The sequence below is a fragment of the Accipiter gentilis genome, chromosome 23, assembly GCF_929443795.1.
Source record: "Accipiter gentilis chromosome 23, bAccGen1.1, whole genome shotgun sequence".
NCBI classification, from domain to species: Eukaryota; Metazoa; Chordata; class Aves; order Accipitriformes; family Accipitridae; genus Astur; species Astur gentilis.
In genome coordinates this window covers 10951644-10977294 of record NC_064902.1, presented here as the reverse complement: position 1 = coordinate 10977294, position 25651 = coordinate 10951644, and the positions used below count along the sequence as shown (strand labels likewise).

Sequence of the window (25651 nt, the reverse complement as noted above, 5' to 3'; positions counted from 1 at the left end):
AGTTTCGGATTTATACCGACATCGGCATTTTTACTGGAGTGGACGCAGCGATGATTTAGTATGCTACAAGTAAACTCATTTCAGAAAGCCATCCAGCATTCCCAGGGAGGAAAGCCAGCGGGACAGAATCACCTCGAGCACACTGCTACACGCACGTTACTCGAGATAAAGAATGGTCTGTTTCATATTTACAGCGCATAAATAATGGCGATACGTGGATGCGCTGCGGTTACTGCAGCAACCAGCCGCGTGCTCAGAGCTTCCTCCAGCCCCCCACCGCCATCCCCGAGGGCACGGCTGGGCAGCGGTCCTTGACCTGGGGAAAAAGAGCCTGTGCGCAAGACAGCTTCACATCGAGAGCAAGAACATCCCATCTCATCAGCCCTGTCCAGAGAGGCCAGGCACAGAGCTGATGTCGCGATGACGGGAAAAGGTCACCGCAGAAACGGGACGGCTCTTCCTCCCGGGGCTGGTGCCATCCCCGCGACTGCGCTTCGTTAGCAAAGTTAGCAAGCTCTTACAGCATGCCGGCTTCCTGACAGGCATAGGGATCTCATGATGTAATTTTTTCCAAGCTTGCTTGTAGGAGGGCTTGTCTGCTTTCATTTGGGGTGGGGAGGAGGGAGGGAGAAGAACTCCTGGGCAGGACAGTAGACCTTATCAGCACCCAGCAGAGCCACCCGCACACCCTTTCCACAGGCACCCCGCTCCCAGCTACAGGGGATCCCGCCAGCAGCTCAGCCCTGGTGCGCAATCTCTATCATGATATAGAAGGACCCTCCATATCCAAGAAGAGACCAGAGTCCAGCCCAACGCAGGCTTGGCTTCCAAGCGCTGGTGTAAAGCTTGGCTCCACCCGAGCATTCAGCCTCTCCAGAAAAGCCTCCGCTTTACTGCCGCCTTTTTAATTAACTGACTAAAAACATTCAGTGCATTCTCCTTGAGGTCTCTTGGGCATTAAGATGCAAGCGGCACCCAGGAAGACAAGCATCCATTAACATGTCTTGCACAAGGAGCACCGAGCTGGCCCAGAGAACCCTGAAACCCTCTTAGTACAACCAAATTCGCAGGCACCCCCCACCAGCTCCAAGTGCACACTGCCAGTGTAATGCTGCCAAGGCTTTGGAACAGTGAAAAAAAAAAAGAAGTGTTTCCAATGACACTTAAGCACCAACAATCACTACTGCAGGCGCTGCCATGTACCCCAGCTCAGCTGGCTTTCCACTGGATTTCCCCCATTCCCTGGTCTGCTTCAAGACACATTTTCTGGCCATCCCAGGCTGGAAAACGGATTATACGAACAGCAGATCTTGCAACACTGCTTTCCTATTACAAACACTACTTTTAGGCATACTTATTACTCACAGAATCTATGCTTTGAAGCTTTACAGAGCCTTTCAAGCTACGTGTCTCAATTACTCCTCTGGAGCTTATAGAAAATTTACAGCAGAGATGCACACTCGTGGTCAGTGCTTCAGAAACACAGTGCAAGCGCCCAGCCCCTCCAGGACGCACCTCCACCATTCGCAGCGCGAGCAGCAGTGTTTGGCTTTCAGCTTTGATGAATTAGGTAGATGGGAACAAATTGTCTGCTTTCAGCTGAAACGGAGAGTGTGTATTTACTCCACGGTACCAGGCGAGTTTCCGCAGATTAAAGGAGGCCTCTCCACGCAGGCGACAGCCACCGATCCCTGCCTTCCCGCGGCTCAGAGGAAGCGAGCTGTCACATCTCATCCGCCACGATAATTTAGCAGGGCTGAACAAATTCTTTACAGCACCACTCTAGACAGCCTTAATGTAACCTCTTTTGGAGAAAGTGTGGTCATCTGCATAATTTGCTTTATTCACATTACAATGCCTATGGTAACATCTGCAGATGTACTTACGCATATGCCAGAGCACACTCGCTCACTGGTTCGCTGTACCCGGCAGGAGATGCGTGCTTTGGAGATCAAAGCTCCTGCACAGCTGAGTCACGCCACCGCAGCAGAGCAGGATACCTGCTGACAGCCATTTGACTTGTACTTTTTTCAAAGGACACATTTTTATAGGAGCCCAGGCATGAAGCAGGAATCCATGGCTGGAGCACCACAGGACCTCTCGCCTGCCCCAGACCAGTACTTAAGAGGACTTCAGCTCAGCTGGGAAAACAGACAACCAGCTTTTCAAGTGCCATCTAGAACAGCCAAAGGGTGAGGGGTTTGGGTTTCTTTGGCTGGGGTTTTTGTTTGTTTGTTTCCTTAGAACTCGGGAGTTTTCGGGCTGTTACGTGCAAGTCTGCTGATACTCAGCTACAGACTCCAAATTTGCAAATGCCCTTAGATGACCACTTGTAGACAGCCTGCAAGTTATCATGACTAGACACATGGTCCAGAACCAACAAGAAGCAGAAACACTCAAGTTTGGCTTTAACAGGAACCTTCACTCCCACCTACACTGTTCACTGTGCATTTTAACTCCGGTTACTCCACTCTAACTTGCTTTCCTCCTCCAAAAGCACCCAATGGCAATCCAACGTCAACAAAATAGCAACCGCCATGAAGCAAGACGCAGCCCTGGTTCAGCGGCACGCAGGCAGAAGCCGTCTGCAGGGAGAGGCTGCAGTCCGCCCGCTGCCGAGAGGTCCTGGCGTCGGGCTGCAGCTCGACAGGACCTGCACGCTGACGGCTGGGGAAAACCAGCCAACCAGACTTAAGCTGTTCTGCAGAATCAACACCAGCATTGAACAAGCGAGCACTCACTTTTCTGTTTAAAAAAAAAAAAAAAAAAAGAAGCCTATATATAGCCTACAACATTAAGTTTTATGTAGGAGTATCCTGCTTCTTAGTCAGCTATTAGGATTTAAGTGGCTGCCTGGTAGGGTGAAGAGGAAAACAGACTGAACCAGAGCTCGTTTGCTTCCCCCATCACACCTCTGAGTCTAGATTGTAATTCTTACCCCTTTTATTATCCTATTAACTAAGTGGCAACTGGCCCAAAAAATGGATTATGGCAATTCCATAGGTCGGCAGTACACACCACCAGTCTCAGTCTTGAAAAGGAACCAAGTTCTAACTGCTCAAGCTGATTTATAATTGTTGCTCTATACTAAATATTAATACGATATGTTACACTTGGACTGTTAATATCACACTCCTTAAAGCACAAAGAAAGACACTGAAGTGCCTAGCCTTCAGCCAGCAGCATGACTAGCCTGAGCCAACAATGTGACCATCTCAAGACAAACGTGTGTCATTTTTACAGCTTGGGCCACAAAAAACTTCCCAACCCAACCTACCAAGTGGAAAACCGCCAACGCTGCAGAACTGGCTCCTCTCTATTTGTGCTTGCAGCTGCCCCAGCAGCAAGCACCAGAACTGAAACTTGGCATTGATTTGAAGCTTGCAAATTCATCTGCTGCAGTAGAGATCCCTGAACTCTACCTGGAGTGTTGTGCCACAGCCAGCAGCCTGGTAAGATCTCACTTGGTGTTGGCTCTTCAGAGCTGTCTTAACAGCCTTGAAGTCACAATATCCACGACTAAGTAAATTCAGCATCTCTTGCCTTTAACCTAAGCACCTAGGGCATGTTACAAATTATTTTTAAGGCATCTTCAGAGCTGTAAGAATATTTATTAGACTTACAATCCATCATCACTTGATTTCAAGACCTAGTGCTGCAAGAGAAATTCCTGTGACCTCATGCATCATTCAGAACCACTTCACTTGTCCTTCTTGGGCTTTTTCCCAGTCCAGTGTACACCCTTTATGTCAGTCAGCTCTATACTGGAAGAAGCACTGTTTCCAGAAGGTGAAAAAAAAAAAGTAAAATTCAAAAGAAGATCTTGCAGACTGGGAGTTCCCTCACTCCTCTGCTCAAAAGGGTTTCCAAGTTGCAACATGGAAAATTCCAAGCAGATTTTGAGGAAAAAGGGAAAAAGCCTTCTCCATGAGGGCTGCCACATACTGGAACAGAAGCCCAGAGAGTCCATAAGGTCTGCGTCCTCAGAGACGCTCAAATTTAACTGGACACACCCTTGAGCAACCTGATCAAGTTGGGTCTGCTCTGAGTACATGGTTTGAACTATGTGACCTTCATTAGGTCTCTGCAAAGCTAAATTATTCTACAATTAAAAAAAAAAGTAATCCACTGTTACAAACAACTTTGCGACTAGTATCTTTTGCTTATGTGCAAGGCTGCTTTGCATTCAGATTAAGCACAAGTATTACCCGAACTGTGGCAATGCTCCTTGAACTCTGCCCTACAGCAGAGCTGCAAGTCATTTTCTGTTGGACAATTAGTGGAAACAAGATAAGCTACTGCAGCAGACAGCTTCCTTACTAAATTGAGCTAGCAATACAGACTATGCAGAGTCTTGTAAAACAAATGAAGGACTGAAAAAGCAATTTTTGAGTAGTGAATTTATTTTTTAAGAAAAGTTTCTTGGTGAGGCTACAGTCAACATGGCTTGTCTGCAGTCTGAGCAAAGTCATCCGAGTTTCGATCTCCACATGCAGAAGTTCTGACACCACCAGCACTGATCTCTGCATCCAGCTGCTCTAAAAAGTGGTCACCCTCTCCAATCCTGACGTCTTCCCCATTTACAATTTTAGGTATTATATGAAGGAAGAATCCCAAAATGCATGATCCTTAATATAAAACAAAGGAGTGGTCTCAACAGCCCTTACTCCCTATTTCCAGACATGGAAGGAACTTTGTATAACAGACAAAGTTCACCTCAATTATGGATGATTTATGTAGAGACTGTAGGAATTTTAAGTCCTGTTATGTTGAAGTTTCTGCGTACTTTCCCACCTTTAATTATTCTCACTTATTGTTAAACAGCTGTACCAACTGGGGGATAGAAAAATTAAGCACTCATTAGGGCTCAATCTTCTGCAACAGTGAAAACTCCACATTGAACCGAGCTCTTCCAAAGCCCTGCTCCGCACTGCGTACATGCCACACAGAAGTATGCAGATGAGATGGAGCTGAGCAAGCCGTCTAAGGAAATTCTTTGCTGAAGCATATAGTATGCGTTCACAGGCTTACTGTGCCTGCTAAAGACATTAGCGACATCCTCTGTAGGGATAATATGTCTTTAAATCAATTACACAGGTTCCTCTGTGCTTTGAGAACATACTGCAACCATTTCCTCCAGTGACCCTTAAGCCCAGGTCCACCTCGCAGCTTCTCGGGGCTCTGCACATAGCTCGTCGCCTGCCCCCGCACAGCCAGCTTACCCCGCGAAAGCGCAGGCTGTGCCCATTGCACAGAGTTGGCATCCGGGCGGTTGAACTCTGGCCAGTTCTGTGGATTCCTAGCTGTGACCTGCTAACCTCTAACAGCAACGTGCTCCAGCCCCATTGCATCTCTGCTTCTCAGTGGTGTTTGCAGTCAGTGCTGTGACCCACAGGAGAGCTGTTCCTCAGCGTCCAGCTTACCTGAATACCAGAGGGCTTTTTGGCTCATCTGCTCCCAGCTTAGCTCCTGCACCCTGCCAAGATGCAGCCAGTGGTCAACTTCACTAACGAGCCTGGGGGCATTCGTTACCTGAGGAAGTGATCTTCAGGAAGTGTAAGTGATACACCATGTACACAGCAGATCCACTAAGCTTTTTACAAGGTGAGTTTTCCAGAGGGGGAATGCCATTTCACTGGAGGATTGTAAGAACAGTAACCGAGTGCTGACGTGGTCACCAACAGGAGGATGGCAAAAGATGTTGGGGTTTTAGTTTGGTGGGGTTTTTTTTGGTTTTTTGTTTTGTTTTGGTTTTTGCAAGGAGACAGAAACCATTTTCCTCTATGGTTACCAGGGTGTCTGGTTATTAAAAAGAAGTAAGATTCCTTTGTAAAACTCATCTTAGGATTTGAGAGATTAAACATTACAATTCAGAGGTTTCTAATAGTTTTTACTTTAACTGGATTTGAAACCCTTCAGGTCAGTCAAGAGAACTTCAGGCCACTATTGCATCCATCACCCTGTACTGTCTACTGGTGCAGGCTGGGCCCCTGGAAAGCATCTCTCATGAGGTGGAACAGGCAACTGTAAAAATAAGTTCAAATCCAGTCCTTTCACTGTAGGTTTGGCGAGAAAAAAAATTCATATAGACTTTTAATACAGAAAAGAATAAAAAGAATCAAACCAGTGGAGCTCACAGGAGTGAAATACAGATTAAAATAGCTCTGCCCAACTTCTTAATGGGCACCCAGAGACCACTTAAGTCTTGCATCCAGAAGGGAAAGGCATAACACTAGAACCAACCCAGCTTCTCCAAGAGAAACCAAAAACACCCAAGGGGGCTGGAAGGAGAAGTCAAGAATTTCAAAATTAGGAATTGTTAGGGTGGGAAGGGAAAAAAGTCAAACTGCGGGTGGCTTGCGATCAAATTCCTTAATACTTTCAGTCTGAATACACCTAGGGTTTCTGTTGCCTTAAGAGCCATATACCAAGCTATGGATACGAGAAGGTAAGTGTGCAGTCTTACGCTCAGGAACAGCCCCCGGCAGGAGCTGTTGGAGCACGTCGGACTCTTGCCGCGAGTGCTCCCAGGGACCATCTCCACCACCAGCACGAGGAGGGCTCCACGCTGCCTCCACGCCGCTGGGATGCTGGGACGGGATCAGCAGCGAGCAAGGATGGAAGACAGCAGAATAAGAGCTGCCATTCACACCGGCTATTTTGGACTCGGCTGCTCGCTGCCAAGCAGGTCCCCGCTCGCAGCCGCAGGACCGTGGTGCAGATGCCCACCCAGCCAAGCCGCGTACAGGAATGCTGCTCTGGGGGGAAAGAGAGGGAAGAAAAAAAACCCACCCCAAACAGAGAGAAAGGAGCCTGAATGCTCAGCCTTTGTACAGCAGCAAGTTTCCATGAGTGCTGCTTTGTTCGCAGCCAGCCAGCCCCTCGCCAGCTCCGCGGGGCAGCCCGCCAGCACGCCACCGCCGCGCTCTGACCCCGAAACCCCGGCTCGGCCGAGCGCCTGGCGGCCGCGGGGCCGGAGCCACCCCAACATCTCCCCGCTCCCCACCTGCGGCTCCCCCCGCACCCACCCACCCACCCACCGCCGCGGGGAGAAGCGGGGCTCCGGCCGCCCTCCCGAGCGCGCGGGGGGCCTGCCGCGACACGCCGCGGCCCATGACATCATTGCCAAAACCACCCCGACAATGGGCCCTGTGAGCGGCGCCCCCCCCCCCCCCCCCCCCTTCGCGCCCAGCGAAGCGCATTCCCCGCTGCTGAGCTCATCCCACCGCCCCTCCGGTGCCGGCCCCGGCGGCGGCCGGGACACCGCGGCTCCCCGCTCGCCTCCTCCGCCGGCGACGCTGGAAGCGGCCCTGCGGCGCAGCCCCCCCCCCCTCGGCCGCAGAGCTCCGCGCCTCAGGGGAGGCACGAGGGGAGGCTGGGCGGCGAAGGGCGGGAACAGGCCTGCGGCCCCTCACCGCCCAAAGGGAGCCCCGCGCCCGCGGCGGCTGGTCCCGCTCCCCGCCGCTTCGGGGTGACGCGGCAGGCCCTCCCCCCCCTTTCCCCATGCTCCGGGACCGCGTGGCTGGCAGCACCCCAAAGACCGGTTGCGTCGACCCCACGGGTGACAGGCGGCTTGGGAAAGCTCCCGGAAAGGGCCAAGGCAGCGTGGGATCGGGCCGTGGGAAGGGCCCGCAGGATTGCGCCCGCGCTGCCGCTCGCCCCCGGGGTCAAACGCCGGAGGAGGGGAGCACCGGGAAGGCACGGGGACGGGGCAGTGCAAGCGACCCGAGTGGTGATTGATCACTCGGGAATATCTGGTGAAGGAAAGTCCCTGCAGCGGGGAGCTAACATGCGGGAAAAGTCGATTTCCATTAAATGGAGGGAGGCGGGGAGAGGGGAGCCCTCCTGCCTTTGCCACGCTCTGCTGAGAAACGCTTGGCTCGGCTCTTGAAACCAAGGGACACGACACAAACTACACCCCCCCTCCTCCGGGCACGGGGTGGGATAAGAAAGCAGAAGAAAGGGGAATGATCCTGTGCCAGGTTTCTGCTCCCCAGGGGTCAGTACAATTATTGCCCCAGCGCTGCAAGGCTTCGCCTTCCCATCAGAGCAGGCGCCTACGCCCACATCAGCAACACCGCTACCCGATTCACAGGAAACAAGTGCCACTTTAAGAGACTAACTTTTTAGTCAAATGCAAAATTGTCTTAACCTTAGCAAGAAATACTTGTCGAGGAGTCTGATAAACTGGAGGCGGTTCTTTCATGCACGCATGCAAACGAAAAAAAGCACCTCCTCAGAACACATCATGGGCATACACAACTGGAGAGCCAAGCCTCCACCAGCAGGGTGAGGTGATAAAAACGGCCGTAGAGTCCTATTTCTGCAAGTGTAACACAACAAAACTGAGAATTGTCACCGAAGCATGCGAGTGCTGTAACCACATCTGCAGGATTAAAGTAATCCTAAATCTCACCAGGTCACTTCAGGTTGCACCAAGGTGAAAAACCTGGCTACTTCGTGCAAAGACCTCCCAGGGGCCGGCAGAGGCATTAAGGTGACCAGTCATTAGCACTGTGTTGCATCTTACATTGCTGAAGGAAGGTTACCCAAGCTTCAGTGAAGCAGACCAACAGGAAGGTCCATCCTCAGGCACCAGCATGCACTGGAGATGGAAAAGGTGCAAAAGATGCAACTGCAAAAAAAAAAAAAAAAAAAAGCCTCCGCAAGGCCAAAGAGCAATGAGTAATCCAGAGGTTTCCAGACGCCAGTGACCTCTGCGTTACTGAAGAGCATGTTTACTCACACTGGGGGTAGGTCAAGATAGTTATAAGAAACAGCATGTAAAATCCTGCCGAGATAAATGAACCCATTCAGATAGGGCTGTCTAACATCTTCTGCGCGGCAGACGCCAGGCATGAAAGCTGCAATGGATGGAGTTTCTGAAGCCAAAACCAACACATTGGAAATTATCAGAAGTGATTACTGTTTGGGGAAATCCTTGGCCACAACATACACCAAGATTCAATTTTTCCATCTGAAACCAGAATCGCTGTACTGACTGATTCACTGTGCACAGGGCTGTTCGAAGGAAATCCCCATTCATGCAGGCCTGCATGGCTCAACCCATCTCCACTCCACACTGCAGCACCATAGAGCTCAGCATTGGAGCACGCTTTGTGGTCTGGGGTTGGTGACGCATCAGAAAACACCCTGCCAGTTACTTTAGCTATGCAAAAGATTTGTGGTTTGTCTCAGTTTTGATAGTCTCTGATTCCCAGCACCTAACGGCACAGCTCCACCCAGGTTTGTTTTGAAGCATTTAAGCACAGATACCCTGTTACAGATGCTCTGTAGCCCTCTGTAGGATAGTGACAAAGTTATGCCAGAATTAACCAGCAGGTCAGCTATCTCTGTCCTACCATTTCCCTGAGAAGCAGTAGCAAAGGCGATTAATCTCTAACACGCAATTGCGCCTCACTGCAGACAAGAACAGTCGCTTTGAAAATCTCCCTCCAACATGTGAGCCATTTCAATAATTCATTTTGACATTCAGACATAGGTACGCACCTTTAACACATAGCACCAAAAGCAGCCCTACACCCACGCATTGCCACCAGAACATGTCTTGCCATGTCACTGCAATTCAGGACTGCTATGATGGCGCAAACCACCTGAAATCAGCTGTGGTCCCGTCTCCAAGCTCTGGCCACCGCATTGCCATGCGAGTGCCTGTTAGGAGGGGGATTACACATCTGCACAAGCCAGGCTGCTTTCTGCAGCCACGCACCGAGTGAGGATGCTTGGGGCAGTTGCACAGTCACTACCAACACATGCATCCACTGCACATCCCTGCAGTCCGAGCAGGCACTGTTGCTTTTCCATGACCACAACAAAGAGGTCTTAGTGCTTTTGTGCGTAAGCTAGCTAGACATTAATTCTTCACAAGCTTTCACATACCGACACCTACCTTCCCCTCCACTGGAAACCATGACCATCCCTGTCCAAGAAGGAAGAAGGCGACTTTCTTCCTGGAACGTTAATCCTTAAATAAAAAAAATTCAGTGTTGTGCAGCTGTTTCTTGAAGGAAGCAGCTTTTCCCTCTTTCTGGAGAAAGCAGTGAAGTTGTTTGAACATATTTTTGTATACTTGTGCAACCCAGCAGTAAACACACTTCCATCTGCACATAGCACAACGCTCGCCCCTGCATGGTCGAGATTTAAGCCTTGTGTGTTTAACATCCCACACAGGACAGCGCTGTGTTTATACGGTTTCAGCTACAAGCTGCTAACATAAGGAATAGACGCTTGGCTTGAGGCCCAGGTAATTCATCCGACGGTGGCAGCCACTATCAGACAGACCTCTTTTGAGAGGAGCTTTCATGAGCAGGAGAGCAGTGGTGAATCTGCAGAGGCACAGTCTGCACGGGTGGTCTCTGAGCACCTTAAAGAGGACCATATGGGATTACTGGTACAGCTTGAGCACATATTAGCCACAGCTGTGCAACGCACACTTCTGCGGACCACATACCCACTCCTCCTACCCAAACTCACTCACTGCACAGCGAAGCTTTGCTTCGTATGGGTGACTTCTGCATCGCTCCGAGTAGCCCGAGGGACCCCCCTGGCTCTCACCAGCTGCCGTGGGCTGCCTGGCCCCAGCCCCCCGTGCTACTCTCCCACACCACGGGTCCTCTGCCATGCACAGGCTCTGCTCAGGAGCCATCCTCCTCCTCCTCCTCCTCTTCCCCCCACAGGCTGCTCGTAGCAAGAAGCAGGAGCAGCTCTGCTCATTTGACACCATCAGCCTAATCCAACTGTGTCAGGAGCTGCTCGGCCATAACAGGCTCTGGCTGCTAAGAGTGTTTCTGAGCTAGCCAGCGCTCAGAGGGATACCACCTTTCCTCTCAGGGCGCTGGACTTCTAAGTCCAGCTTGGACAGTCAAAATCTTCCAACTAAAGGCTTCACACAAGTCTTTCCAAACTTCACAAGCTTGCAGCTCTCCCTAGTCTTCAGGGACAGCACTCCACCACACACATGCTGACTGAGCAGGGTGCAGGCAATTACCCAAATTCTCACCAGCTGCAAGATCTCATTTTTTAATCTGCAGTCTCACATTGTTCACATTTGCAAGCCTATTGTATTTCACATTTTTAACACAGCACAAAAAAATAAAGCACTGGCTCTAGGGGCAATTTTGCTAGAGCTGGAATAGTTGCAGCAACATTGCAAGCTATGCTGTTCTGCCTGATCTCACACAACCCTTCTAGTTACCTACCAGGTTAGGTACAGCATTAGGCCACCTCGTTTGTTATCAGTTCCTCCATTTCACCACGAAAAACGTTGAGTAACATGCTATTACCTGCATTCAGACAGAACAAAAGCCCCACAGGTGTTTGTCCTACTCCTAGACGAAGACTGGGATGCTCCTTTCAGCTTCTATATTTGAGCTTGAATACTCTTGCTGTCCAGGTACTGCTTCAGAAGCCTGAGCTACTTTTCTTACAGGTAGAGTATGAAATATTCTGCAGCTTGTTAAAGCCTATGTTTAAGTAATAAAGCTGGTTAATTAAAATATTTAGGCTTCCTTTGCCTTAAGCAGTGTTTCCAACCAATAGTTGCAGCACTTCATGTGAAGCAGTTTGGTTTTCCTCCTTGCAATCAAAAACCTGTTAAAGGTACATAGTTTTCTTCAGTTACTTACCTGTATCAGAAGAGGTATTTCTTTAAACACTGAACTCAGAGCTAGGCTACAAAACCACAGCAAAATTTGAAATAGGTTTGTTGAAGTAGGGTTTTATGCCACCAACTTCAAGGGGTTTTCCCTGGTTGAGTCAGGGTTGTTCAGCAGAGCTTTCCACCCAGGAAACCCCAGACATCTCTGCTGTTTCCAGGGCCTGAACTAGCAGCTCCTCACTGGACTCTGCTGTTCCTGGTGCTTTCATGGCAGAACAAACCACCTCTGTGAGCTGACCCTCGCAGGGTAGCTCCGAACCGTTTCCTCCCAGAAAGCGGTATATTAGGATATACTCAAGTGAGGATCCCAGTGGCGATGTGGTTAATTCTCTGGGACAAGGTCTTTGCAACACCCTTGTCCAGGAGTCCCACATGCTCCCATCTCTATAACTGCAGATGTCTGCAAGTCATTAGCATGCTCAGTAATGCTCACTTAGCAGCCACTAATCATCCCATGTGACGGCACCAAGGGCAGGGCTGAGCCAGCCCCTCTGTACTGTGGCAGCAAGCTGAATGCAATTAGTGCTTCTTCACTCTTACATTTTGGAGGAGAATCTGAACCCCTGGAAGACTCTCTCAGGCTTTTCTAACTTTTTTTTTTCTAACTTTTTTTTGGCTCCTCAGCAGCCTGATTTTGTGGCCCCTCAAGTAGGCATCTCACATGGTCTTTGGTGACTTGACTGAGCTGGCGATTCTTGCCCACTACTCAGGTTAGGTCAGGGAAGTACTATTAGCACAGGAGCTGGTTTATCAACACACTGCCAATCTCTGCCTGCCGGGGTCTTCTCCGATAGCAGCTGTACTGGGTTTGTGGTAAGAGTTACCCTCCTCCCTTTGGCCATCTCTATTTGATGTAGCAGTTCAGTTGTCCAGCACACATGCTGCATCCTGTTAAGAGTGTCAAACTCACTTCAGCCAGCCCTAGACACCACAGAGCTACATACCACAGCTAGATACCACAGAGGATTAAGAGAGCATTAAGATGGCACCACTAGAGAGGGTCCTGCAGTCCCAGTTTAAAAGCACCCATGTCTTTCTCCTGACATCTGACAGCCACAGTGTCCAGCACTGCTGAGCTCAGGCTGTGGCACTGGAAGTCACCACTCTCTCTAAAGAGTCACCACAAATCTTCCTAGCAGCCACCAGCCTAGCTTTTCTATTTCTTCATAGTGGCATTTTACCACAAGCCTAAAAGAGTTACCAAAAGAAATAATCCTCAGACAACTAAAGCTGTTTCTATTTGACTTTTAATTAGATCATTGATCTTGTTCAAGCAGTTACATAAGCTATCAGATATTTGCATGCAGCCACACTGTTGATCAACAGCTGGAACAAAGCTGAAACACCATGACTAGCATCCTAAGCCTTCCCACAGCCAGTATGTTAAGTCTGCTGAGACACCAACTCTTCCCCCACACGGGAATTTGATAACAAGCCACATCTGAGCAAGTGACAACTGCTCAGAGGGCCACCACAACTAGCAGCAACACCAGCAAACAGCTGCTCTGCAGAAGCATCCAGGTGTTGGAGCAGGCTCAAAGGTGCCTGGGCTTTGGATTATTTGGGGGACCAACAAGCAGAATTACTCTGAGCCTTGCAGAGAGAAGGAAACCCCGCAGAAATTCACTGTCTAGCTAGAGGTGAAGTAACACTTGATATCTTGCACCATCGAGATGACAGTTTGACACCAACTTTGTTTAGCAAGCCAGTGTTCCCCATTCTGTAGTGAGGATCAAAACCAGTCAGGTTCATCCGTCTCACACCATGACAGATGCAAGGTGTATTTGTTATACTGGCAGTGCCCAGCCACGGAGATGCTTCAGAGACAAATGCAAGACCCTGCATGTACCCCTCAGCTCGGGCTCTTCGCTCCTGTGGTCTGAGCCCTGAGGGTCCTGCTGCTACCACTCACCTTATAACAAAGGGAGGATCTGCACAAAGGTAAAGGTCACCTCCAAGATGTACTTGTCAGTGTTTTAGCCTAGAGACCTAAACTAGCTCAGAGACCTGGCTTGCCAGTATTTTTGCCTGTGGGAAGTCCACTAAAAGCATGCTGCACCTACTGCTGCAAGGTTGTTGTGAGAAAAGGGAATGTAACCCAGTTAATTATACCAATTAAAGGAAGCATAGATAGAGCACATTAGTACCTAGCCAAGGGGAACAGTATTTCCTCTTCTGTGTTTGAATAACCTTCAGATGCACGTATCACGGGTGGTTTGCTCAAAGCAGCTCTGTACACTGCGCCTTCTGCTGCAGGGTTCCAGAGGAGACCTTTCAAAGCCTGTTTACACAACACAGCTCACCACTTGCCACCTACAGCTCCTTTTAGGCCCACCAACCACGACAATGCCCTTTAATACAGGCTCAGAAATACAGACACATACGTTGTCTCCTCACAAGAGCCGCCACAGACTAATCAAAACCAGGAGGCAGCCGCAAGCACCCAGGGTAGCCTGAAATGGCTGTGGGCTGCGAGGGGTGGAGGAGAGCCAGCCGCCAGCATCCCACCCCAGGGCAGGCTGGAGCAGCCCCCAGGTGCAGACATGCTTGCAGCACCTATGCAGGGCACAGGAGTTGGTGTGTCAGAGCAGCATTTAACCGCTCAGCCCAGAGCTCATCTCGCAGTTTGAAGCGCCCCCAAGATTTCAGAAAAAAAAAAAACCAAAAAAAAAAAAACAAACGGGTGGAAGACGCGCCAGCCGTGGGCTAGCAGGAAGGGTGACTCCACCGCTTTTGGTTACGGCTCCGCAGCAGAGCAGCGGCACAGAGGGCCTGCGGCCAGCGTTGCAAAGACTTGCACCCCACCCAGGCTTGCAGAAGACAGCGAGAGCATCCCAGTGGCGTGGCAAGAGCAGAGGGTTGCTCACGGCCTCTGGCTGGCTGCTCAGCACAGCACCCACGCCACGCGAGCGCTGTCGGCAGCAACGCACCGCCTGCCAGCGGGCACCTGGGCGATGCCGCGACACGCTGCTGCCGCAGCCCTTGCCCGACTGGTCCCTCGCAGCAGGCAGGCTGGGTGGGTGGGTGTCAGCGTGGCAGTCTGTCTGTCTGTCTGCGCCCACCTTGCCCTCAGAGGGCCCAGCGTTTGGGAGCTGTGCTGTCACGCAGCCTGGCCAGCTCACGCTGGAGTGATTCAATGCTCTTACAAATAAGCGCATCATGATTTACGGCATGCCCTGAAGCAAGGGAGAAGGAGCCACAGCCCATGATGTCATTGCAGCCCACAGCCATTTTTGTGCTATTACTGGGTAACATTGGCAGGAGAGTTCATGCAACCTGCTGCTGCTGTTACACGAAAACAGCTTGTCCCTTTGCAAGAAAGATCCCAGCTTGGATGTTCAAAGCTCTGCCACTAACAACTTACCAGCCCGATCAGTAAGAATTGCTATATTTCACTGATGAAAACAGCTCTGAAATATCAGCCGAATTTATGCTTTAAAGCTAGAGATTGCCTTCAGTATTTATTGGTTCCTTTCCATTAGATTAGCTGTCTATTTCTGCAAGTTGCAAGGAACAGCAGAGGACCATGATCTGACTCAGAGGAAACATCCCATTAGCAACCAGACTGCGCAGTTCTATGTGTGGCCACTCTTCTCAGCAGGTTTATTAGAGAGCCACGGCTGCTTTCTTCCAAGGGCGGTATCAGCAGGAGATCCATACAGCCCCCACCCATCACACCAGGGGAGACAGGATTCAGCTGCTCTATCCTCTGCCCACCCCCAAGCAGCTCCAGGACAGTGTCCGCTGTGTTAGTCAGCACAAGGGAGGATGTGCAAGGCAACCCCTTGCTTCCCCAGGAACTTGGGCAAAGCTTCATTTGGCTCTTGTTTGAAGTTGCCTAGCTTGTTTTCGCTAACACACACACACACAAAAAATCTGGTTTATTCTTGCAGTGGTTGCGAGTACTACAGTTGCCGTGTACTAGCACAGTAGGAACTAGACATTGCACACATCTCACTACGGATGTTAGACTTCGACTGCTTACAGCAGAGTAGTATTTACACAAGGAATTGCAATCCATTAGCTGAATGCAAAGCACACCACAGCAGATCCAATCCTCACTATGATATTATGTAAATACCTCCAAAACTCAAGGTTAGTTGCAGGAGGGACAGAAAGCTGACAGAGGCTTACAACAGACAGGTTAGAGACCACATCAGAGCCCAGAGAACCATCTGGTTAGGATAGAACATACACTCACTGCAAGGCTTTTGGGTGCAGGAAGTAGGATTTATCTCCTAATGATGACCTGGAAGAACGTGTCTTCCGTATTAGATTACAGAGCACTGATCCTCCCTCAGGAGGAACACAAACAGGCAGGAGTGCAATCTACAGAACCTTTTGCCTTGTGGGGGAAAAAAAAAAAAAAAAATAATGTGCACCAAGTCCCCAGAAGCAAGACCTAGGGAAAAACCTCACTTGAGCTTCATTGGATTAATCCAAATCAACAGGCAGAGCTCGCTTAGCCCATTGAAGAGATAACCTCAGATCTCTGTTGACTCAACTCTGAACCCAAGGTCAAGTTCCCAGAAGAGCAAGGGCAGCTCCGCTCACCCCACCCAGGCGGCAGCTGCGAGAGGAGTGGGTGAGTATCCACCTCTACCACACAGGCACTACTACAGCAATCGAGAAAAGGTACAGGAGCAGCTAGCACACGTTTCACAGACACTGTATTTTCATCAAAACTGCTACTCTTATTTCTCCAAACACGTGAAGGCACATATGTGGTCCCCCCCCACTGTTAGCATGAATTCAGCCTGCAACAGACTAAGCCTCATGAGCATGCCGTATGATGAAGACTGTAGCAAAGACTGCTCAGATCTCCTTACAAGGATGGGTAGTGCCTTCCCTTAGCCTTTTCTACATGTATTTTGTTTTGGATTCTTCCTCCAATAGCCAACACTCAGCTACACAGCATTTCCTTCCTCCAGCACAGACACGCTTGGAACACCTGATTCTGGTTTTCTTGCCAAATCCAAGCAGATTGCAGCAACACACCCTTACCTACTTCCACGCACCTGCACCAAGCCCCCCTCCCCCTGGGTGGGTGCTCTGGAACAGGACCCACAGTACTATCAGAGTACACCCACACAAAGCAAGAAAACATCACAGGAACCTACAGGTTTCTCCACAGAAAGCCTGGCTACCTCCCCAAGAGCCAAAGTTGGGCTTGATGCTTTGTAAGCAACAGCCACTGGGGCAGGCTCTTCAAGCACACCGGCACCAAGCGCTAACAGAGCCAAACCCCGGGTCGCCGAGCTTTGCACCTTCATTATTGCAGTGACTTACAGGTTAGGGGCCGTATTCGTGAGCTGCGTTCCACACCAGGCAGTAAAGGCAGACAGGTCCGCAGGCAGGACCACCTGATGCTGGTGGCAGTAGCCTGGCGAGTGTCACAGTACAGCAGAGGTCTGTTCACACCAGCATCACCCGCAACGCACCGTTTTGCTCTGGTGTGCTTTCTGAGCACATATTAGTAGTCTAAACTTGGTAAGCCCTTGTTCAGGTCCCAAACTAGCTGCACATCAAAGTCTTGTTTCTGAGGGCAGAGAGAAAACAGAATTCCTCTGCAGCTTGGGAAATTCAGAGATCATTGTTTTATTTCCCATCGCTTGGAGCGGACACAGAACAATACTGGCAACGCAGGAGCATGGCCACACACAAGGCTAACCACGTTCTTAGATTACAGTTGTAGGCTAGGAAAAGAGTTATCCTGACCCATTTAAACATCCCCAGGTAAGTCAATACAGGACATGGCATTAGAATATGGAGCAGTTAAGACTTCAGTCCTTCTTGAATAGCTGGCATAGCATTCAGTGCCTTAAATGAAAAAGCTGTTTAGCATATTAGTCTCACTGGTCCCAAGTAATTTTACTGAAGTTTGATCACTTTACAAGTTTCCACTCATATGTAAAAGAATGCAAGAACAGTCTGTGTAAGCTACCTTATAGGTTCCTGTACCTTGGAGCAAACAGCTCATGCAAAGTCCCTTTTTCTCTAGACCAGCAGTCCAACTATTGAAACAGAAGGCCCTGAGGAGACCAGCCACCCTCAGAAAATGAAGCCACCTCCAGTTTCCAGCAGTGAGGCCCACTGCCAGTCTATCAAAAATAATTCGAGGGGAAGGATTAAGTGTCACATTTCCAAGAAGCAGAAACCTGCTTCCAAGACACATTGGATATTTTCCAGAAAACAGCCTCCAGGGAAGTCGCAGGTAAGTGGCAGACAAAATGCAAGTGTATTTTGACTACCTCCTTATGATGTGTTAATAGCACCTGGAGCGAGACAGAGAGAGACCCTAAATGTATACAGGCTGAAAACACATTTTCCTTTTTTCAGTTTTCAAGCACCTAGCTCTGGGCATTACAGGATAACACATTTACCAAGTTTCAGAAGAGATGCATTTTCCTCTAGAACTCGAAATTTGCTTTGTCACCCTTCAGTGTATGAACAGCCTAGGGAAGAAAGTTGGTTTTTAACTATTTTCCTAAAAATAAGATTTTCATAAGGTACTCAGACTCAGCGAGGTCAAGATACTTTCCTCTTTAGAGCATGCTGGAGGTCTGCACTACAGAGCGCAGTGCACGCATCAAGTACTTGGCATGTCTCAGCTCCCTCCAGGCACTGCAGTGGGGACTCAGGACCACCACAAAGACAAACCTGAAAACCAACCACACACCTGTATCCGAGGCTGGCACTGGATCCCAGTGCCACGGCAGCAGAGCTGCCACGCAGCCCCGGCTGGCCCTGCCCATCCATTTACTTGCATCGCCACTTGACATCCTGCAGTTGCGAGGCAAGCCATATCAGCTCACTTATCTGGTGAAAGCACAACCCAGCAAAGAAACCACATGTTTTTCAGTTTGATCAATCTGACTGCATCAGTCTAAGACTACAGTTTTACCAAACAAGCCAGCCAGCTGCTCCGCACCCATCCTGCCTCTGCCAGCAACACGGGGCTGCCAGGCGAGTGCTGCCCACGAAGACGCTGCCAAGAAACACCGAACAGCACCGGAGCACACACCTAGGACCTGCTGGCTGCAAGCTTGGGTGCAACTTGGCAGGTCACAGCCCGAAACCACAGGCTTCAGACACTGAACTCCTCTGTTTCTAAGCTGAATCAGTTGACTCCTATTGCCTGTTATCAGGGTTTCTAGGGGCAAGCTCAGTGCCAAATTAGCTTCAGCCCCCCCTTCTCTGCCACTTGCTACAGCTTTTAGCAAGGCACAATGTGGCTCCCATACAAAGTAATCTGTGGAGTCGATCAGCTCCTTTGGCCAAGAGCAAAGCCCTTGTGCTCTGCATTCCTGGCATCCTACTCCCCAGCGCCTGTCACTCGGCACACCACTCAGCACCCAGGAATCTGCAATTATCTCAGTCTAGCAGACAAAAAAAAAGCTAGACTTAAACACTTGTTAACACTTGAGTAACACAGCAGCTACCTCATGTTGAGCAGAAGACTCTGTGAAGTCACCTGCCCCCACAGCAGGTTTTTCAGAGCTTTCAATCCCATCTTTGCTGGATGGCACAAAGCACCTATGTGCTTTATGGCCGTTTTTATAGTAGACCACACATGCAGTCGAATGCGCACTGAAGTGAAGGCACTTCATGCTTAGAAGAAAAGCATCCTGAAACTACCAAAAGACTGAGCAGAGACTGAACAAGGGGTAACAGCAGCACGAGAGGCTGGACTCCTAACCACATCCAGAAAGGGTTGTGGTCAAACACTATAAATTTTAACTGATTTCTCTGTGTAGAGGCAGACTTATTTTAAATGGACAAATATCAAATGCCAAAAGTTTGCTACTGAAAAAGTTTAAAAGTGTGGTTGTAGTATAGCAGCAGTAGCTGAGCCATAATAGATGGCTTCCAAAACATTCCTGGAAGTTAAATAATAACTGGAACAGGCACTGCATCCACTTAGCAGAGATCTGATGGCATTATTAATGCCAGAAATCCAGCAGCTGCAGCTGTCAGGTTTTGCCAGCTGATTTGGCTCAGAGCTGGCCCTAAACACCCCAGGCCCTAAAGACCAACCTGGTCATAAAAGTTCTCCACCTAAAAGCCTTTACTGGTACATAGCTCCAGGCCCTGTAATGGCCCTGGTTTTGTTCAGCAACACAAAAGGAGACTAGAAACTAGAAACACAAAGCAAGCCCCAAGTTCTTCAGAACGTGCAGGGAGAAACAGGATAGGGACAGGTAGTGATCCCAGCCAACACTGCGCCTGCAGGAGAGGTGGTGTGGGCTTCAGCCCCTTCAACCAAGCGGAGCACTGCAAGGCTTGCTTTGAGTGTCTTTTTTGGAAAGTGAGTGCAGGATGTTTTTTCAGGAGGGGCTCAGTTTATCCAGGACTGTACAGCAGGGCTCCTGTGCTACCACTTGGCTCCAGCTCTGGTGGCACAGCTCAGATGGAGCTGTATACCCCTTCACGCAGAGGCTGGGGTACAGCAGAGGCACTAGCAGCCATAGCCATTCCCTTCTCCCAAAGCTTCGACTACAAGTTTTTTCAGGGTTTGGAGGGTTTTTAATTTTTTATTATTTTTTTTTTTTTAATAGCCAGCACAATGCAAGTAAGCTGCAAAGCGGTTAGACAAGTCTTAAACGATTACGGCCACCCTGCAGCTCAGTCTAATCCTGTGAGGGAGCTGTGCTGCTGGAGCGGCATTTCTAAAAAGGAAGTCGCTGGAAGCCAGGCCTGACCAGACTAACCTTGATCTCCCAAACCCGCAGCCCTCGGGAAGTCCCACAGACAAATAGGAAGGCAGCTAGAGCAGCAACGTTCTTCTAGGGCAAACAATACAATAGGAGGGGAGCAGTGGCCTGGTGTTAGCATTGTGGCCGCTAAGGAGGAAAGGTGAGCTCCAACGTTAGCAAAAGCAAGCTCAGCCCAGGAGTCAGCAGCTGCAACTCAAACCCCACTGCGTGCAAAGGCAGTGCATCTCCGAGTAAATAATTAGCACCAGCTCTGTTCCCAGCTGCAAGTACGATAGGCGACTTCCCCCAAGAGGATAATCAGCCATTCGGGACCCAACAGTCCTCATTTGTCCGAAGCTGCTTTTACACATTAGTAGTGGGGAACAACAGGGTACCCACCTACTCCGCCCAGCCACAGGTTTCCAGAGAGGGCCAGGTCTCTCCCAAACTGGAGAAGTTTCTATTTTCTTGCTATTATAGCTACAGCCTCTGAAGGGAAACAGCTTTCACCCTGGCCAAGAGTTTTAGGCAACTGAGCAGAGCTGCACTCACCCAAATTCAGCTGTGCAATTCATCGAGGCCAGAGTCATCAGGAGGCAGTAATTAGAATTATCTGGCAAAGAGCTAGAAAAGGCATTCACATTCCTTCCCAGAGATCTCTCAGGCATTCAAATTATTGCTTTACAGACTGCATTGCAGCCACACCTGAGCTATTCCCAAAACAGTCACCACAGGCATTCCTGAGGGATCATCTGCAATTTGACATGCATGCCAACAGCTTTAACTTCCTGAGCAGCCCACCAGTTACCTAGCAATTGCACCCTCCAGTATGGCATGGACAGTCAATCCCAGTGCCAGCCAGGGCAGGCGTTAGCTCAAACCACCTATCTCCTGGAGCTAGCAGAGGCCCTTGTACATTTTCCACCCATGACCTACCACAGCTGAAAGATTAAGGAGAAAGCGCAGCCCTGTTCAAAAGCTGCGACCGCGCTTAGGCAAGCATCCACGCTAACCTGAACGCTGGCATCATCTACTGGGCTCTAGTGAGCAAGGAAAGTCTCCTCGCCCTCCTCTACCCCCTATGGTAGCGTGTACCTCCCCGCAGCTCACCCCACGGGAGCCAGGCTCCAGCACCCTACCGGAGCCCAGGGACCCCAGGCTGGGACAAGCATCGTCCCAGCTGCGTCTCCTGCTGGGGCTATCGGAGAGGAAACGGGCTGCACAGGGGGCGAACGTGCTCTGGCACCGGGTTTCTTCAGGAAAAGACCCGAAAGCAAAACCTCACCTGGGAAACAGTGACTAAGAGAGAACCTCAGGAGGACAGGAGAGCGTTGCCAGCCCCGAGAGCAGGGCTGCGGGGCAGCCCTATGGCCCACGCAGCTTTAGACCAACTCCGCGCTACACCCCCAAAGCTTACGCTCCAAAGAAAGAAAGAAAAGCAGCAACCCCTCAGCTTCCCACCCCGCAGCCCCGGGGAGCACCCCACGGCCGCCCAGTGCCCCCAGCCCATCCACGCTCTGCGATGCAAAGGTCCGGCGGAGGGGAAAAAAAAAAAAAAACAAAACAAAAACCCAACCCAAAAACCAAAACAGCCCACAACCAAAACCACAATAAAACGAGGGGGAAAAAAAAGCCCCAACCCCACCCGCTGGGGATGCACTCACCGATGGAGACCAGCTTGATGCTCTCCCGCTCCAGGAACTCGAGGGCCACCGAGACGTTCTCCAGCTGCATCTGGCGGAAGGTGGGCCGCTGGTGGTACTTGCGGTACATGCGCTTCTGGCTCAGCACCTCCAGGAGGGCGATGAGGCGCAGCCCGTCGCTCAGGTCGTGCTGCAGGTTGCCGATGCGCTTGTTGACGCAGCGCAGGTGCTCGTTGCACCAGCGGGTGAAGGTGTTCTGCTGGATCCGCTTCCAGGGCGCGTCCTCCGCCAGGTCCTTCTCGGTGGCCGGCATCTCGCCGTCGGGATCTGCCGCTCTGCGACCGCCCTGGCTCCGCGCCTGCGTGCTCATGGCGCGGCCCCGCTCCGCCTCCTCCGCCGCCGCCGCCGCCGCGATCGGCTCCGCTCCGCCCGCGCCCCGCCCGGCCGCGCCCGCCCGCCCGCCTGCGGGGAGGGAGCGCGGCGCTCAAGCGGCGGCCCCGCTCCTACGCCTGGTCCCGCCGCAGCAGCAGCAGCAGCAGCAGCAGCAGCAGCAGCAGCAGCCGCCGCCCCCGCTGCCTCGGCCCGCCCGCTCCGCGCCGCTCCCCGGCTCTGCGCGGGCCCCGCGCCGCCGCCCGGCCTTTATCCGCCGGGAGCGGCACGCCCTCGGCTGCATCAGCCTCCCGCGCCCCGCCGTACACGGCCCCGGGGGGGGGGGGGGGGGGGGGGGGGGAAGCTGCGCGGGTACCGGGCTGGGCTGGCAGCGCCATCGCCTTTCCCTCCCTCGGCGGGGATGGGAGGCCCCCGCCGGACCGACCCTCACCTGGCCGTGGCGCCGGGCGGGGGAGCGGTGTCCGTCTCCGTCTCCGTCCCCGTCCCCCCCCCCCCCACCCCGGCACTGCTGCCCCGGGGCACGGGCGGGATCGCGGGCTGCGCTGCAGCGCGGCGTGGGCCGGAGCACAACGCCCGTGGCACTAGTGGGCGGGTGGGAGCGCGACTCACCTGGCGCTGGTGCGTGGCCGGGGGGTGCCAGCGCGCACACGCCACCACCCCCCCACCTTGCACCGCAAAGGCAACTGAACTGCCCAGCCCCCCGCGTGTGCGCCCCCCGGGCGGGTCAGCACCCCTCCTGCAGCACAGGCACTGCCACCGGCCGGGGGGGCTGCTGGGGGGGACGTGCAGCCACGGGGGGGGGGGGGGGGGGGCGGTGACCCCGCGCTGGCGCCTGTACAGCGGAGCCTGGGGAGGGTGACGGTGCTCGCAAGAGATGCAGCACGCTGCTAAGGGATAGCACCCTCTGTGCTGGTACGCAGGATTTTATCGACCGTTTAAGGAAAAGCGAAACTTCAAGAAGGGGACAAGTAAGGCTGGAATTCCCGGGGGTTTCTCTCCTCTTTTCCCCCACTTTCTGTGACTGGTTTCCTGGCCCGCCACTCCCTGCCGACAGACAGCACCGTGACTTGCCACTGACTCATCTGATGACAGCAAAGAGTCAACAGAACTGCCCCATCTGCAGTTGCTACGTGCCGACTTCGTGCAGGTTGCCGAGGCGTCTCAGGACGCTTACGGGGCCAGTGAAAGCTGCCGTGAGGTGTCCCTGCGTGTCCCTGCCCCGAGGGAAGCCCGTGCCCACCCGCTCGCCCTGCCCTCGGGGACTGATCCTGCGCATACTTACAGCCTTGGCTTTGCTACCGGGAGCTGCTCCACCGATTTCAAGCGAAGTGTACGCCTGCGTGTCTATTTACATCAAAGCTGTCACACTGAAAGATGCGGGGAGTCTGTCGGAGGAAACAAATCCATTGAAACACGATCAATAAAGTCTAATTGAATTAAATTACCATAGCCACTCTCCACTAAAATTAGAATACAGCTTTCCAATTATTTTCTTTCAAGGGTTTTATTCTAACGCCTTTAGTAAGCCGTGGCACTGTGGTTTCTCTCCAGTGACCTAACAGCTCCTTCCCCCAGACTAAGTTATATTAGATAAATTTGTTCGCAAGAAAACGAGAAAGAAGCAAAGATGAAGGTGTGGTAAAGTGGGAGTTATGCCTACGCTTCCACTGCTCCCCGACCGGCATCGCCTCCTGTTTTAAAACGGTCAAAGAAATCGGAGATCAGATGTAATATACTGAAACCATGAGGTGTATCTCATGGTACAGCAGCCACTGCCCTTTCCTCAAACTATTGAGCCAAGCAGCAAGAAGGATTCAAATAAAAACTGTCTTTAACTGAGGGATTTTATTTACAGAGCAAAACCAGCGGCGGGCCAGAGCGGTGCCCCAGCCGGGGCAGGTCGTGCCTCCGCGGGCAGCTCTCTGCCGTCAGCACAGGCTGGTCCAGCCCTGGGGAAAGCAGGCTGCAAACCTGGAGCTGAGCCTTTTTTTCAAGGGCCGTTCTCCCGTCATCCTATACTTCATCTTTTAATAGATGCTAATTGCTTATTGACTTTGGCCTGGGTTGGGACTCCGTAGCAACCATTCCACATCCAGGTTAGCTGATTGCTTATAACGTTTTAATTTCAGTTCCGCTCCACTCCCGCACTTAGTAATGCACGCTCTCTTTAATATCGTTTTGTGCCCGTGCCACACTGAAAGTTGAAGCTTCAGCCATTTTTTTCTGTAACAAGTGAATAAAAATTAAACAGGAAAAAGGCAGAATCAGTATCGGGACCTGAATTTCTAACTTAAATTTTTAGTTGAAGTTTTCAGTAAGGGTCATTTGTTCCATAGACCCAGCAATGAAAATTTTCATCCCAACAACGTATTGTGCAACGACATGCTCTGCGCACACAGGACAGCGGTTTCTTTGAGTGGTTTTGCACCACTTCATCATCCATCCGTCCATCCCACCAGAAGCATTGAGGCACTAAACCAGGTGCGAAGTGCTCAGCAAAGCGCTGGCATGGAGCTGTGAGCCCAGCTCACCCCGTCAGCCTCGGGAGAAGGGCAGCGGCACAGCCGGGGCTGTTGCTGCTTGGGACCGCGCGGGGTCAGTGGGATGCTGGTGGTCTGGACGCAGCACCCCATGTCACAGCTGCCCTTCCCTGCCCATCAGGGCTTTTGAACATAATTCAGCCTTTTGCATCCCGATTGCTTTCACGATTATTGGGAAACAAAGACTGCTTTATGGGAAGAGAATGAAAAAAAGCAAAATAATTTCTGCTCTGAGGAACAGATCTTGTTTCCTTCCTTCCTTCCCTCCTTCCTTCCTTCCCCATTCACAGATGACCCTCCCAGCTGTGGTCTGAGTAACGTTTCTGGTCGACGGGTAGCAGAGGGGGACAGCCCCTGCGTGCACCCCATCGCCCGCATGGGTGTTTGAGATCGGGAGAGGCACCGTGTCTGGGAGCTGCCTGGCCACAAGTGTGGCACCCGGCTGTGGCAGTGACCACTGCGCCGGGCAGTTCCTCTGGCATCAATGCCTTGTCCGCCTCTTGTCTGCTGCTCCGTGATCGGATTCTTCTTGGGGTCACGTTTGGCCTGAAAAACTGGATTTCCTTTGAAATGAAGTTGGAAGGCACTTCGACACAAGTGAACATGTGTTTCAAGTTTCATCAGGAGGCAGAGAAGTAAAAACAAGCTAACCCATGAATCTGTACTTGCTGGAATACTGTCTTGGTACTGTATATTATTACAAAT

The 25651-nt window shown here is 51.4% G+C and overlaps 1 protein-coding gene across 5 annotated transcripts in view; it reads right to left on the bottom strand.

Moving 5' to 3' along the window:
• The window catches only part of FLNB (filamin B), a 73803-nt gene extending 51381 nt beyond the window's left edge, over positions 1 to 22422 (bottom strand). For 4 of the 5 annotated variants that reach the window (XM_049826104.1, XM_049826099.1, XM_049826102.1 and 1 more), the window contains exon 1: positions 22038 to 22422. In XM_049826104.1, the coding sequence (XP_049682061.1) occupies positions 22038 to 22386 (349 nt within the window). In that variant the 5' untranslated portion in view covers positions 22387 to 22422. Of the gene's footprint in view, positions 1 to 1515; positions 1637 to 22037 lie in introns of those variants that run through there. The other variant, XM_049826103.1, reaches the window with a different exon arrangement.
• Between the last annotated feature and the right edge of the window lie 3229 nt (positions 22423 to 25651).